Source organism: Anthonomus grandis, chromosome 11 (assembly GCF_022605725.1).
Source record: "Anthonomus grandis grandis chromosome 11, icAntGran1.3, whole genome shotgun sequence".
NCBI classification, from domain to species: domain Eukaryota; kingdom Metazoa; phylum Arthropoda; class Insecta; order Coleoptera; family Curculionidae; genus Anthonomus; species Anthonomus grandis.
Genome location: NC_065556.1, coordinates 24937143 through 24952630, shown reverse-complemented (window position 1 = coordinate 24952630; position 15488 = coordinate 24937143). Strand labels below are relative to the sequence as shown.

General features: G+C 27.6%; 1 protein-coding gene across 1 annotated transcript in view; it reads right to left on the bottom strand.

Moving 5' to 3' along the window:
* Positions 1-3986, bottom strand: part of LOC126742585 (homeobox protein rough-like) — a 74987-nt gene extending 71001 nt beyond the window's left edge. The window contains exon 1 of the mRNA XM_050449318.1: positions 3021-3986. Within this exon, the coding sequence (XP_050305275.1) occupies positions 3021-3825 (805 nt within the window). The 5' untranslated portion in view covers positions 3826-3986. The remainder of the gene's footprint in view (positions 1-3020) is intronic.
* Positions 3987-15488: the final 11502 nt, after the last annotated feature.

The following is a 15488-nucleotide window of genomic DNA, read 5'->3' as shown; positions in this document are numbered from 1 at the left end:
AGAAGAAGGCCATTAGTGGGAGATATCCTTGAAATGGAATATTAACAATTTTGTTTAATAACTCTTTTAAAAAAATTGTCTGAAAAATCTTGTTTCCAATATGTTTTGCCTGATATTTATAGTTTTTGACCTGACGAATGCTATTGATTGAATTTCTTAACTCCAAGAAAGAAATGTGTACTATGTAAGTGAATGCAAATAAAGTTTAATTAAACAAAGTTAAAGGGCAGTATATATATTTATACTATCTATTATATCTATTTATGTGTTTTTATAGGTGAATTAGCTATATATATTTTTAAAACTAACAAATTAACAATTAAATTTAAAATTAATAATTAGTTATGATAAAATTGATTTTTTAGATGATCATATTGATATGTTTAAGAATTTACCAAGAAATTGTTTTTCTATAAATAAAATTTAATTTGTGCATAACTTAAATGGATATGATACACATATTTTTTTAAAACATGTTGAAATTTAAAGAATATATAGAACAATTTTGCTTTTTTTTTATAAATTGTCATAAAAATGTTGCTTTTATTGAGATTGACTTATAATTATGATTTATAAAAAAAATAATAATATTAATAATTAATATGTGGATAGTTGGAAGTGCCTTTAAGTGTGTAAGTGACTTAAGAAAGGCTATTGATTGCACCTTTTGGCTTCAAGAAATATAAAATTTTATATTGACTTCCAGCCAGTTAAAATTTAAACTGGATAAACTTAACATTAACTAATTTAATTTGAATAATTTTTATGGCTGTAAGTAAATATATTCTGGATATTACATAAGAAAAAATTTAATTTAATAAAAATTAACTTTTTTTTTCTGTTTCAAACGTTTTATGGAAAATGTATGCAAATATAATTTAACTCAAATTCAAAACCATTTATTTTTCCAAAATTATAAAAATTTAATAACATTATACCTAATAATATAATTTACACATGGATAAAATAGGATTCTTACCTATAATTATTTTAAAAAGCATTTTTTTCTCAAGCAATTATTTTCTGCAAAAAAACGTTTCTTATTTACCCTACCCTTACCCCCCCACCCACCCCACACAACTTATCAGTAAGAAATTGATTTCAAAAATCATCGTTTTCGAAAATAATATGTATGACACAGTTTTTTTATTTAAATTTCATATAATTATAGGTATGTATAATTATAAATATTTAGTACAAAAACAGTGTTATTAGATTGGATATTATAGACGAAAAACGGTGATTTTTCAAAAGAATTTCTTACTGGGCAAACGTTTGGGGTGGGTGGGGGGGTAAGGGTTGTGTTCATAAAAAACAATATTTTTTTTAGAAAATATATAATCGATATTTAATTTAATAACTTTGTTTATTTACATTTTATATAATTTTATGTATAAATAATATTTATAAAAACAGCGTTATTAGTTTGGATAACATGGATAAAAAATGGTAATTTTTAAAAAGAGTTTTATCAAATTTTTAAAGTGTAGTATACTGGTTTAAAAGCTAGACATGTAAATCTTGGGCCAATTTTTTTAATGCCAAAAATTTACTAAAAAATTGTTGAATAAATATATATTTAACGATAATAGTGTATGATGTGTTGTTGGAGCGGCTCAAAAATGCGCAGATTTTTTAACATACTTAATACTATAAATATAAACTAAGGAAGCAGATATTCAAGTTTTATATTTAGTAATTAGGAAAGCAAAATCGTTACAATGCCTAATAATAAATTTCAAACGTAATTTATAAATAAGATATAAAGAAATCAGATATATGTAAATAGCTTATCGTTAAATCTATAATAATAAAATCCTTTTTAACGTAATATTTGCAATTTACGATAATTTGTTTTGCTAGGCAAACACTCTTTTTGATATTTAAATATTTTGTAGTTTATCATGTATTTTTTATACGTAAATAAACCATATATATTTTTAACACTATAGCTACGGCTCTAAACGAAATATAAACTAGTATATAGCTTAGCAAATATAGATACCGGAATAAAGAATTACCTTATCGTCTAAAAATTAATATTTATAAATGAGTACATCCTCAAGAATGTTCACATCTATTTTAGCTTAGATAGTCAGTGACTAACTTCAACTATAAAGCGTTTATCTTTTAGACAGTCTAGAAAATGCAGCTTGTCAAATCATTTCTAAAAATATTATTTTATATTTATGCATAACTTAAATGGGTGCTATAACCATTTTTTTTAAATACTTTTTAATGCGTTTTTAAAATAAAGGTATGTTATCAAAAGTGTTTTATCTTTTAATTGGTATTAGTATTGAAGAAAACTTCAAACAACAAATAGATAATTTAAATAAAATGCATACTGTATAAGATGTTTTATTAAGAGGTACTTACTAATAAATAAATGTGCAATAGGTCAGAAACATTTTTCAAAGTTATATTGATTCAAAATATCATCAACGTTTAAATATGGAAACTAAATTTATATAAATTTAGCTAATAGGGGCTCTAATAATTCAGTTTATTACTGCAACCCTTACCTATCAATAAAATTATATGAATGATCTTAATCCAGAATAAAAGTTGGCAGCCATTGACAGTTACTAAAAAAGTGGGTAGCAAATTTTGTATATAGAGTTTTAGCGTTTATACAAATTAAATTCTTTATTTGTGCATAACTTAAATAGACATGACCACTACTTACTTAAGAAATTTGTAGCAATTTATATGAAAATTCCCTATTATATTAGATTTTGTTGGGATATTGGTTCTAATAATAAAATCTATAGAATTTAAAAAAATAATGTGCGGCAAAGGATATGCATTGCATATCATAATTTGTTTGCTAATATACGAATTGTAATGTATATACGTAATATGAAATCTTTCTCTTAAGGTTCATAAATGTTGCTGTCAATAGATTTACATGTTAAAAATGTTTATTCTAGTAACTGCAAATATCTTAATTCCGAATATCAACATCTGTACTGACAATTTCTCTAGATCCCAAATAATTACAATAAAAACAAATCTACCTGCACTCGATTCTCCCGTAGACGAGTCAAAAGTTTTGGAAGTCATCTGAAACAGAGCATCCAAAGGTGTAGCATTCGGCCCTCCTTGTTTCTGCTGTTGTTGCTGCTGCTGCTGCTGGTGATGCCTCTGTCGCTGAATGTTCGTAGAAACAATGTCCGGCGAACAACAGTCACTAGCAACACTCGAGGAACGATCACTACCAGTTTCTGAGGTATAACTCGCGTTAAAAGCTACGAAATCCGCCCTGTTGCTATGTAATAGAGCCAGCTGCTGTTGCACTTTTAAATGTCTATGTAACGTTTCTAGTCTTTGGTGGTGGGCCTCTACTTCGGCCGGATCTATCGCCCAAGGACGCACTATCCGCGTGCACTGAGGCTTTGCAGGTTTGTGATTGAGTATGTCCATTATCGAAAAGCTTTTGACACCATCCGGTTGGCGTTCTTCGACTTCTATTGTTGGTGAAATGCGTCGGTCGGCTGTCTCGTCCATTTTTAGTCTTTTTAGTGGTTTAAAATAGTCTTCGGAGTCTGAATCTGGACACCTGCAATTGCTGGATTGAGTTTGAGGGTATACCGGGCTCGGTTCTGATGGTCTTCGCATGGTTGGTGAGCTATGGAAAGCCGGACTAGGACAGCCCACGCTTATTTCATCGTCTGAAGCATACTTAGCTTCTTCAGCTAACGGTGGGCAAGCCGTGCCGGGGCTGGGAGATCGCGAAGTAATGGGGCTTTGGTATTTTGAACCTAAATAAGGAGACATGTCGTTACTCAAGCTTTTTTGGGACGCGGTTTCTATATCTTGCATTGTCCACCGACGCACGCATGCACTGCCTAATTAGTCACGTTAGTCCAGTGACATTTCGCACTAACGAGATCACTAATTTGCACGCACCAAGTTATTATCGCCTCGTTCGCCCGTCAAATTCTAAAAAATCTCTCGGCACACACGTGATTCGGCTTGGTATCTTTAACAGATCTGGTAACAAGTGAAGGTCTTTGTGCCAATCTAGTCGACAGGGCTCTTTAGTAAGCCCCTCCCATCGTTTAGTCCTTCTTCCAATGGTGTGAGGTCCGGAAATAACTGGTTATTTGTAAAAAAGTTGTCGAGGGCCGCCATTGGCCGAAGGAGGGGCTTAAAACCATTTTATTTTGAAACGCGGCCCACCAATCATCTGTCCAATTTGTACGTTGCCGTTTATATAATTTGTTTCGGCCGAGATAAATGAGATTTTGTTTTAGGAGGTTATTTAGCATGTGTTTAATGTAAATTATTTTGTTTTATGACTTTTTACACTTTAACTTCTTTATTGTCGGGTGTAAATTTTCAGTGGTTTATGATGGGGACCGGTATATTGTAATGGTGGCCTTTTTGTACTCTTATGGACACTGGCAAATTAATTTATAACGCAATATAGACGTGCTAAATAATGCAAATGTCTGTTGTTTGCACGAGCTGTTTTATGGGCAGTTTTCTTTTTACACTTCAAGTATAATCTATAAAATGCCTTTGATGCATATTATTCAATTTGGAACAAAATATTAATAGTTTGTGATTATGTCCGTGATTACCAATTTTCCTGCATAACTTTATTGGATATGACGCATGCTTTATTAATGTAAATTTTGTGGTTAAATCTGTAAAAGGAATTTGGTACTTCTTATTTTGAATGAAATACTTATAATTTTTATATCTTAGTTAAATGTATTTTTTTTTTCAATTATAAGCACTTGATTAGTAGTGTAAATTTATAACAATCTTAAGTAAATATGTATTCTGAGGTAAATTATGTTTATATTTTCGTTTGATTTTCAGCTAACCCCGTTTTAGTATAAAATACTATATAATTTAATTTTATAATAATTTATGATTTAATCATGTTTCTTATGGAAATAAATTGTTTTACGGACACTTTCTGGATTTAATGGCTAAGTTGTTTCTTTTTAATATCTTAAGTACCATCTAACAATTAGGTTTAAACTGACTAACAAATTTAAACTAGAATATTCAAAATTTTTTTAATATTTGATTTTTGTGACCCAATGTAATTGTCTTTAGTTTTAAGGGTTTAATCCAATCCGTTCAAATCTTTTTTTTCCTTTATTACCAACCTTTTGGCCATTATAAGGCCTTTTTTTGGGGTAAACAGGAAAAAATCAAGAGTTTTCCTTAGAAAATATAAAGAAAAGCATTGCTGTATTTTGATGCTTTTATTTAGTTTGCATTTATTTAGTTTTTAACGAATTTAGGAAATCGGATGTAAATTTTTAGTGGTTATTGATGGGAATTGGTATACTGTAATGGTGGGCTTTTTGCACTCTTATGGACACTGGCAAATTAATTTATAACGCAATATAGACGTGCTAAATAATGCAAATGTCTGTTGTTTGCACGAGCTGTTTTATGGGCACTTTTTGAATTAAATAAATGAGCAGTTTTCTTTTTACACTTCAAGTATAATCTATAAAATGTCTTTGATGCCTATTATTCAATTTGGAACAAAATATTAATAGTTTGTGATTATGTCCGTGCTTACCAATTTTCCTGCATAACTTTATTGGATATGACGCATGCTTTATTAATGTAAATTTTGTAGTTAAATCTGTAAAAGGAATTTGGTACTTCTTATGTTGAATGAAATACTTATAATTTTTATATCTTAGTTAAATGTTTTTTTTTTTCAATTATAAGCACTTGATTAGTAGTGTAAATTTATAACAATCTTAAGTAAATATGTATTCTAAGGTAAATTATGTTTATATTTTCGTTTGATTTTCAGCTAACCCCGTTTTAGTATAAAATACCATATAATTTAATTTTATAATAATTTATGATTTAATCATGTTTCTTATGGATATAAATTGTTTTACGGACACTTTCTGGATTTAATGGCTAAGTTGTTTCTTTTTAACATCTTAAGTACCATCTAACAATTAGGTTTAAACTGACTAACAAATTTAAACTAGAATATTCATATTTTTTTTAATATTTGATTTTTGTGACCCATTGTAATTGTTTTTAGTTTTAAGGGTTTAATCCAATCCGTTCAAATCTTTTTTTTCCTTTATTACCAACCTTTTGGCCATTATAAGGCCTTTTTTTGGAGTAAACAGGAAAAAATCAAGAGTTTTCCTTAGAAAATATAAAGAAAAGCATTGCTGTGTTTTTTGATGCTTTTATTTAGTTTGCATTTATTTAGTTTTTAACGAATTTAGAAAATCGGATTTAAATTTGTAGTGGTTATTGATGGGAACTGGTATACTGTAATGGTGGGCTTTTTGTACTCTTATGGATACTGGCAAATTAATTTATAACGCAATATAGACGTGCTAAATAATGCAAATGTCTGTTGTTTGCACGAGCTGTTTTACGGGCACTTTTTGAATTAAATAAATGAGCAGTTTTCTTTTTACACTTCAAGTATAATCTATAAAATGCCTTTGATGCCTATTATTCAATTTGGAACAAAATATTAATAGTTTGCGATTATGTCCGTGCTTACCAATTTTCCTGCATAACTTTATTGGATATGACGCATGCTTTATTAATGTAAATTTTGTGGTTAAATCTGTAAAAGGAATTTGGTACTTCTTATTTTGAATGAAATACTTATAATTTTTATATCTTAGTTAAATGTATTTTTTTTCAATTATAAGCACTTGATTAGTAGTGTAAATTTATAACAATCTTAAGTAAATATGTATTCTGAGGTAAATTATGTTTCTATTTTCGTTTGATTTTCAGCTAACCCCGTTTTAGTATAAAATACCATATCATTTAATTTTATAATAATTTTTGATTTATTCATGTTTTTTATGTATATAAATTGTTTACGGACACTTTCTGGATTTAATGGCTAAGTTGTTTCTTTTTAACATCTTAAGTACCATCTAACAATTAGGTTTAAACTGACTAACAAATTTAAACTAGAATATTCATAATTTTTTTAATATTTGTATTTTTGTGACCCAGTGTAATTGTTTTTTAATTTTAAGGGTTTAATCCAATCCGTTCAAATCTTTTTTTTTATTATCAACCTATTGGCCAATATTAGACTTTTGTTTGCATCGTAAAATCTTCAAAATGCCTTTGATATATAATGGTTATAATGCCTATTAACTGATTTGAAACAAAATATTAATAGTTTGTGATTATGTCCGTGCTCACCAATTTTCTTGCATAACTTTATTGGATGTGACGCATGGTTCATTAATGTAAATTTAGTGATTAAATCTGTAAACGGAATTTGCTACTTACTATTATGAATGATATATCTATAATTTTTATATCTTAGCTAAATGTATTTTTTGCAATTATTAGCAAGTGATAATTAGTGCAAACTTTTAACAATCTCAAGTAGATTTGGTTTGATTTTTAGCTAACCACGTTTTACTTTAAAATACCATATTATTTAATTTATATTAATTTTTATTTTAATAATGTTTTTTTATTTATAAATTATTTAATGGACATTTTCCGGACTTAATGGCTAAGTGTTTTTTTAACACATTAAGTACAATCTAAAAATATTAAAACTTAGTAACAAATTTAAAATGAAATATTCATAATTTTTCTAATATGTTATTTTTGTGACCCAGTTTAATAGTTTTTAGTTATAAGGGTTAAATCCAAACCGTTCATTTTTTTTTTCCTTTATTGCCAACATTTCGGCCTAAATTAAGCCTTCTTCAGGGTCAACAAAAAAAATTTTATCCTCGATGTACAATTCTTTTGCATACCTTTATTCGATCGAATGCTTTGTTTTATAATATGCATTTTGAACAGCCTATTCATTTATTTTTTATGTATATATTTTATCTTAAGCTAAGGTAGCTCTAATTTAAAATACAATGACAAGCACAAATGAATTTATAATGCAATATAAAAGTTTTAATTAATGCAAACATGATAAATTTAGATGGACAATAGTTTTATATTAATTATTTTGAAACAGTATTTCTTATATGTTTTTTATATTTTTTATTATTTTTCTGAAATAATCTTTTCTGAATTTAGAAAAATTGGTTTAATTTTAGAAGAATGTATAATTTAAATGTCTATAAACTTCTTCAGGGTCCATAAAAAATTAAGGCTTTTCGTTAAACGGTGTAGAGTCAAACATTAATGTATTTTTTGATGATTATATTTAGTTAATTTAGTTTTTTAGGACATCGAAGTACTGGTGAACAACCAACAAAATTAATTGTAATTTTTTTCATCTTCTTGCAACAAAATTCATCATTTTTGATCATATCCTTACCAAGTTTTTTTGCATAACTTTATTGGATACGGCGCCTATTTTGCTAGTATAAATTTAAAAAAATCTTAATTAAAGATGTATTTTAAGGTAATTTTTTTTTTAAATTTAACACAATTATTTTTAATTTTGACTTAATTTATAATAAATAATATGAGTTTAAAATAATACAAATGCCTTTTGTTTGCATGACTAGTTTTATAAAAACTTTCTGGTATAAATAGTTAAGTTTATTTTGCAGCTAAAGTAAATCTAAAAAACGAATTTGATACTTAGTAATAATAAATTTGAAAAGGAAAATTCATCATTTTTGATTTTTTAGTGCTTACCTATTTTCATAACTTTATTGTATAAGTTTAGAACAGCCATGTAATTTAAGGTAATTTAATTTTTATATTTTTGTTTAATTTTTAACTAAACTGATCCGTATTCCAATATGAAAGTTTTAAATATTGCCTTTTGTTTATATAAAATAATTTATAAACCTTTTCAAATTAAATAGGTAAGTGCTTTTGTCTATTTTAAATAAAAATGACCTTTAAATTTAGTAACAAAATTGAATTAAAATGTTTGTAATTTTTGACCATATTCTTGCTTATTGTTTTTTTTTGCATAACTTTATTGGAAATGATGCATGGTTAATTATTGTTAATTTTAAATATTCTCAAATGTTGTCTCAACATGCACTTTAAGGTGAATTATTTATCATATTTTGTTTACTATTTGGATAAACGTATTTTAACTTATAATTAATTTATAATACACTATAAAAGTTGTATAAATTCATATGTCCATTATTGTATGAGTATGAAAAATGGTTATATCTAATTTTTCACACTTTAAGTACAATCTAGAAAATTAATTTGATACTTCGAAATAATTTGTTATTGAATTATTTATAATTTTTGATAACCTTGTTTAATCATTTTTTTATGTATTAGTGTAAATCTTTTTTTTTTAATAAAGCAATTTTGGGTACACATGTATTTTTGTATTTTATTTATTTTTTAAATATTCTTTAAAATTTTATCAAATTTAAAATAAAACAGAACTATGCTTATTTTAATTTTGCACAGTTTCCTTCACATTCAATCTTTAAGGTTTTACGCCGTTTTTAACCTATTACATACTATCAGACACAAATTTTAAATTCTTATGTAGTTTTATAATTAATACGTATTAAAAGACAATTGTTTTAAATATTTCTGATCAAGTACCTAATATTAAAAAAAATCGTAATCTTTGCATAACCTTATTGGATATTATACATAATATATTTTTTAATAATTATACTGCCCCGTTACAAGTATATTAAAAAACAATTAATAAAAAAGTGTTTTAATGTTTAAAAGTGCGTAATTGTTTAAAATGACTATAGCATGGTGCTAAATCTATTATCATGAAATAAAGTGTAATGTGTTGCTTACTCTATACTTTCTAAGTAAAAATTTCTGCAAATAACGAAACTTATTATAAATTTTAAAATTTATACTGCTTAAATTTTAAACAGTATAAATTTTTTATTATATATACTCACTTTCTAATTTAAAACTTATTTATAAATTTTATTCGCGAACAAACTATACCGAGACAACTTAACGAGTGATTTAAATGAGGCGAATAAAATCATTTCCTATTGCACTTATGTCGGTGTCATTTTATATGCCTGTAGCAAACCGCACAAGCCGAAAAAAAACTTTTAAAACAGTATTTTATTGTCAGATGGTAAAAATTATATAAGTACACGTCTTCGGGTAAAATAAGTGATATTTGTCACACATTTTGACAAGATAATGATTGACGTTTCACCCCTTTAATTGGACTTTCTTTTTTACTAGCTGACAGCAATATTATGGGTTGTAAATTTTTTTAAATATTAGTTTTTAGTGAAACCGAAATAATTATATATATGCCTGCATGAAGATTATTAATTTTATAACAAAAGCTGCAAGATATTACAGCTTGTTCAATTAACTACTAAAGTAGTTATTGAAGGCAGGTAGACTTAAATCATCCCTTCAAACTGGTAAAAATCACACCTACCCACTCAAACTGCTTTTAACCCCGTATAAACAAAAGCGCGTGTCATAAAACCAACTAAATTTAAGGCGGTTAGCTTAGTAAATAAATAGGTAAACGTGACTTTTACCTTAAAGTAGTTTTCCAAATTCACAGATTTTTATGAATTTTATACAGTTGCTAGCTTTAGCAAGTTTTCTGTTTATTTAGGATGGTAACTTGCAACCCTTTTTAAATACTATGCAAATATTGTTTTAGATTATGTGTTAATGCAAGAAATAATTAACAGGCGCTTACATAATTTAGTTAGATCTTTTGTATAATAAAATTATGTTTAATTAAGAGAAAAGTTCGGCTTTAAAAAAATTACACGGGATTTATATGCTAGTTTTGTAAGCTGGATTACTACACTTCAAATATTTGATAAAATTCTTTTGAAAAATCACTGTTTTTTGTCCGTATTATCCAATGTAATAACGCTGTTTTTATACTAAATATTTACTTATTAAATTAAATATTGAATATATATTTTCTCCAAAAATATTGTTTTTCATCAACACAACCCTTACCCCCCCACCCACCCCACGCAACTTACCAGTAAGAAAAAGTTTTAAAAAATTAATGTTTTGCAAAATAATACGCAAGAATAATAATTGGTTTCGTCGGTAATATCTAATTCAATAACACAGTTTGTTTATTTAAATTTGATATAATTATATAAATGTATATTAATAAATATTTAATACAAAACCAGTGCTGTTAGATTGGATATTATGGAGAAAAAATGGTGATTTTTCAAAAGAAGTTCTTACTGAACAAAAGTTTGGGGGGCGGGTGGGGGGGTAAGGGTTGTGTTGGAAAAAAGCAATGTTTTTGCAGAAAACATATATTCAATATTTAATGAAATAACACTGTTTATTTAAATTTCATATAATATTATATGCAAATATTTAGTATAAAAATAGCATTAATCTAATAATGGATAATATGGACGAAACACAGTGATTTTTCACAAGAATTGTAAACAGAATCGTATATAATATACGTATACTTGATACGTATATACCTTGACCATGTATTATTAAATATAATAAAACCAAAAAATTTACCAAAAAATCGTTGAATAAATATATATTTACGGATAATAATATATGATATGTTACTTGGGTTCTTGATTTCGAATCATCATTGTTTACAATTTAAGAGTGTCAAAGTCTCTAAAGGTACAAAATTCATCATGTATAAATTATTTGATCTTGATAAATATAATAACATTTTCATCCTCATAAAATTTTCCTTTAGAAATTATAAAAATAAAAAAATATAACACCATTAAAAGCTCTTTTTTTAATTTCTAATAATTCTTTTAATTTGTATTTTCCTTGTCTTATGAAAAAACATATATATATATTTTTTTAACTTAAAACAAAATATAATTTTTTTTCAGATTTAGTACCATTTAACTGTGGTTTTGTGTCACGAATGCATACCATAATAATTTTTACGGTACCAGTCGATAAAAAAACGCTTTTTTACTTTACACACATATTTTACCATAACACTTAACAATAATATGCCTAATTACTTTTTAAGTGCCCTCATTTACCATAAGACTTTGCGGCTAGGCCTCTAATAAAATCCACGGTTTATGACACGAGTTAGCACTTAACATTTTAGTAATAAAATAAAATGTCTCGGTATACATGCATACCGCTGTCATACAGTCTGATGTTTTTGTGGTCAATGTTATAAATGAAAAAACTTTACTATATAAAAGCTACAAATTTAAAGAATGCTTTTTAAGAAGCTATTTAGAGCAAAAAAAATATATACGTCTTTCATCAGATTTGACAATGAATTTTCGTTTTTAATTAAATTTATGCGCTCAACTTAAATATTAAAATAAATAATTATCAGGAAATTGAAAATAAATTTTTTTTAATATTGATTTTGTAATTAACATTTCGATCAATTTAAATAATCTGAATATTCAGTTAAAGTAATGACATTTTCTTAGATTTGCAATGAAATATTGAAAATAATACATTGTAAGTAAGAGAAAATTTATTAGATAAAAACATGAAACAATAGATATTTATATTTTTTTATATATTTCATTAATTTTTTTTTAATTGTTCAATCTTATATCTCCATCTTAATCCAACATATGGATTAAAAACCGAAAATTTTCTCGTATCTATAGTGGAATGGTAATAAAATGTTTCCTTTTATCTAATCGCATAAACTATGTAAGAAAAATGCAATTTCAAAAAAATCAACTGTCATTTGTCAAGCTGCTTAAAATAGTGATGACACTTGACAGATTTTTACCAGGTTTTGTTATAACAACCCATCAACAAAGGGCAAGAGCGATGAAACTAATATCCGAGTAATTTTTTATATAAATTAAAATACACATATATTACTGTCATAGAGCCTAATGTATTTGTGGTTATTTTTCCTTAAATGTCGCTTGTGAAATAGAGTAACGTTGACAAGTAAGATTAAGTTGCCAGTTTAAAAAAATAATTAAAAAATTAAAACTTAAATCAATTTTTCTCCAGATAGCAATCTTTAAGCCAATGAATGTTCCCTTTTAAACAAACCAGCTATCCTATGGATATCCGAATATTGTTCAAAATGAGGACCGTTTTTTCAAAAGTCGCTTTGTCCAAATTTCAAATTTTACAGGAAACGTTATTTTTTGATTATATAGCCTTTTTGATTATGTAACATACATTTTTTTTTTAAACAATTAAATATGCCAAAACTTACTTTATCCAATTTTATTCAAACAAATAATCATATTTTAATCCTTAATTCAAAACTGAAAATATTTATTATTAAAAAAATTTTGCTTATTCATTCTGGATTTCGTCTTGATTCTCACCCTCTAGCAAGTGGTCATCCTCGGTAAGGTTTTCATTAGTTGTCCCGAGAAGCTCCTTGTAAAAATCGTCTTCAGCATTTTCAACGTACTTTATTATTTTACGTATATCTGCTATCTTTACCTCTTTAACATGATTTGTCTTTAGAATCTCCGCAATGCTGTGTCTAATAACTTTATGGACTTCACCCCTTTTTTAAATATTTCTTCTTCTGTATCACATCCAGTATATGTGGATGTAACGTTCACATGGAAAGTTCAAATGGAAGTTTGGGTTTTATTAGCTTTTTAGACTCAGTTTTATAATCATAAGTTTTCCAATGCTCCTCCCACTTCTTTACGTGTCCATGTTTACTTAGTACGTCATAATATTGAGCAGGTGTTTCTATGCTTTCGAGCTTACGAAATTCTATTTCTATTCTCCCAAAAACCCTATCATGTAGCTGTGACCGCGAATGGGATAAATTTGCTGTATTTTGAAAAAAACTTTCGATTTTTCAAGAAATCTATATAAAGCTGCTATCAGTATGGAGTTCTTATTTTGCGCCGCACAAGAATCAGAGAAAAGACGAAGTGCTTTAGGCTCCCATTCTCTTTCCTCTTAAATTTTTTGTTCCAAAATTTGCAGATAATCTAATAACGCAGAAGCTACTTCGTTAGCTCCTTTTCCAGCTTGTGTCTCTAGCCATGTGTACAGCGATACTTTATTTCTATCTATTGGAGTGTTATTAGTCATAATGCAGAGATTATAAAGTCACACTTGCCTTAAGTAAAAAACCTCTCCTATGGATAGTTTTGGTATGGGTTGGTTTTGCTGCATATCAAAAGTGATGTCAATTTCATTTTTTTATTTCATTAACTCAAAGAATCTTTTTGCACCCACTTTGTGGATTCTTAACTTGGTTCTAATATCATTTCTCTTTTCCAAATCTTTGTCCACTTTCACTTTAACCAATAGTTCCTTGCAAGTTGAACAAGTGTCACTGTAAGGAGAACCAAATCCAAGATTAAATTGCCCATTGAAAATTTTTTTAAATTTACTCATGGAGCATATTTTTTTTAGTATATTGCTCCTTACAGAAACGTTCGTATATTTTGGTCAAATTTAACTCAGGTGGCAGGTAAGCTTGGGTGCATTTCTTGCGACTATAATGACTATCCCTACACTTATAATTTTTTATGTGATTAATCACATCTGCAGTCACCTTCCTATCATTTTCTTTGGTTATTCCCCTCTTTGTTCTTTGGGTGTTTGGCCAGTTTCCAAAAACAGACGAGCTATTCGTGCAAGCCGGTCCCTCGATACACCTAAATGAAATAAAACGCTATTAAATACAGTTATTATTGCGTAGATAGAAAGGATAGTACCTGTAATCGACTGAAACGATTTTGCACAAATCTGCAGTGGTTCATTACTACTCGTTTTTCTGATTTCGTACCTAACGGATACATTTTTGGGACATCGTACGGTATCAGGATCAACACGGTGCCGCTTTGGTGCACTAACCTTCATATACTTGAGCAAAAATGCATCCTGCGATTCTTTGGTACTATTTAGATACAAAAGTTTCCGAAAATCTAAAAAAAAAATAAAACTAAAATAAGGCACTACTTTACATATATAATAAAAACAAAGTACCTTCCAAATTTTCGAGTGTCAGCATTGCTACTGAACAGTAGTGCTTCTTATTTAACTACTCAGTATGTGAGCACACAATATCCAATACTCCCGCGTTCGCTTCTGTGTATCGAGTTGATTTTTTCCGCGGAATTCTTCGTTTGCGTCCTCCAGGCACTTCTACGACATTCGTTAAATATTTAGAAATTTTTAAACTGCGAAACACATGTGCATCGGTTTGCTACTTATGCCAAACTAAGATCAAAATAAACGATTATTAAACGAACCACGAAATGTAAATATATAATGCATCAAGTTCTATTATTTATGTATATATTTACCAATATGTACCGGATAAAGCGAGTTTTGTCATATCCTATGGTTGGGATTAAGCGAGTTTTGCAAAACTTATAAAAAATCTAACGTTGTTCTGCATTCAACAAAGAGCGAGTTTTGAAAAAACGGTCCGATATCCAATGGAGAGTCAAACAACACCTTTTCATTTGAAATCCATTACTTATCCTATAATGTACACTTACTTGTACCAGGATACTAAAAAAGTCCTTAAAATTAAAAGGATAACATTTAAACATAATTTATTATTTCCATAATTACGGCTTTCTCTATTGGCGTCTTATCAGCTCCAACTGAACTTTACTTTTGGCACTTTTTGAATTAAGACATTGAGC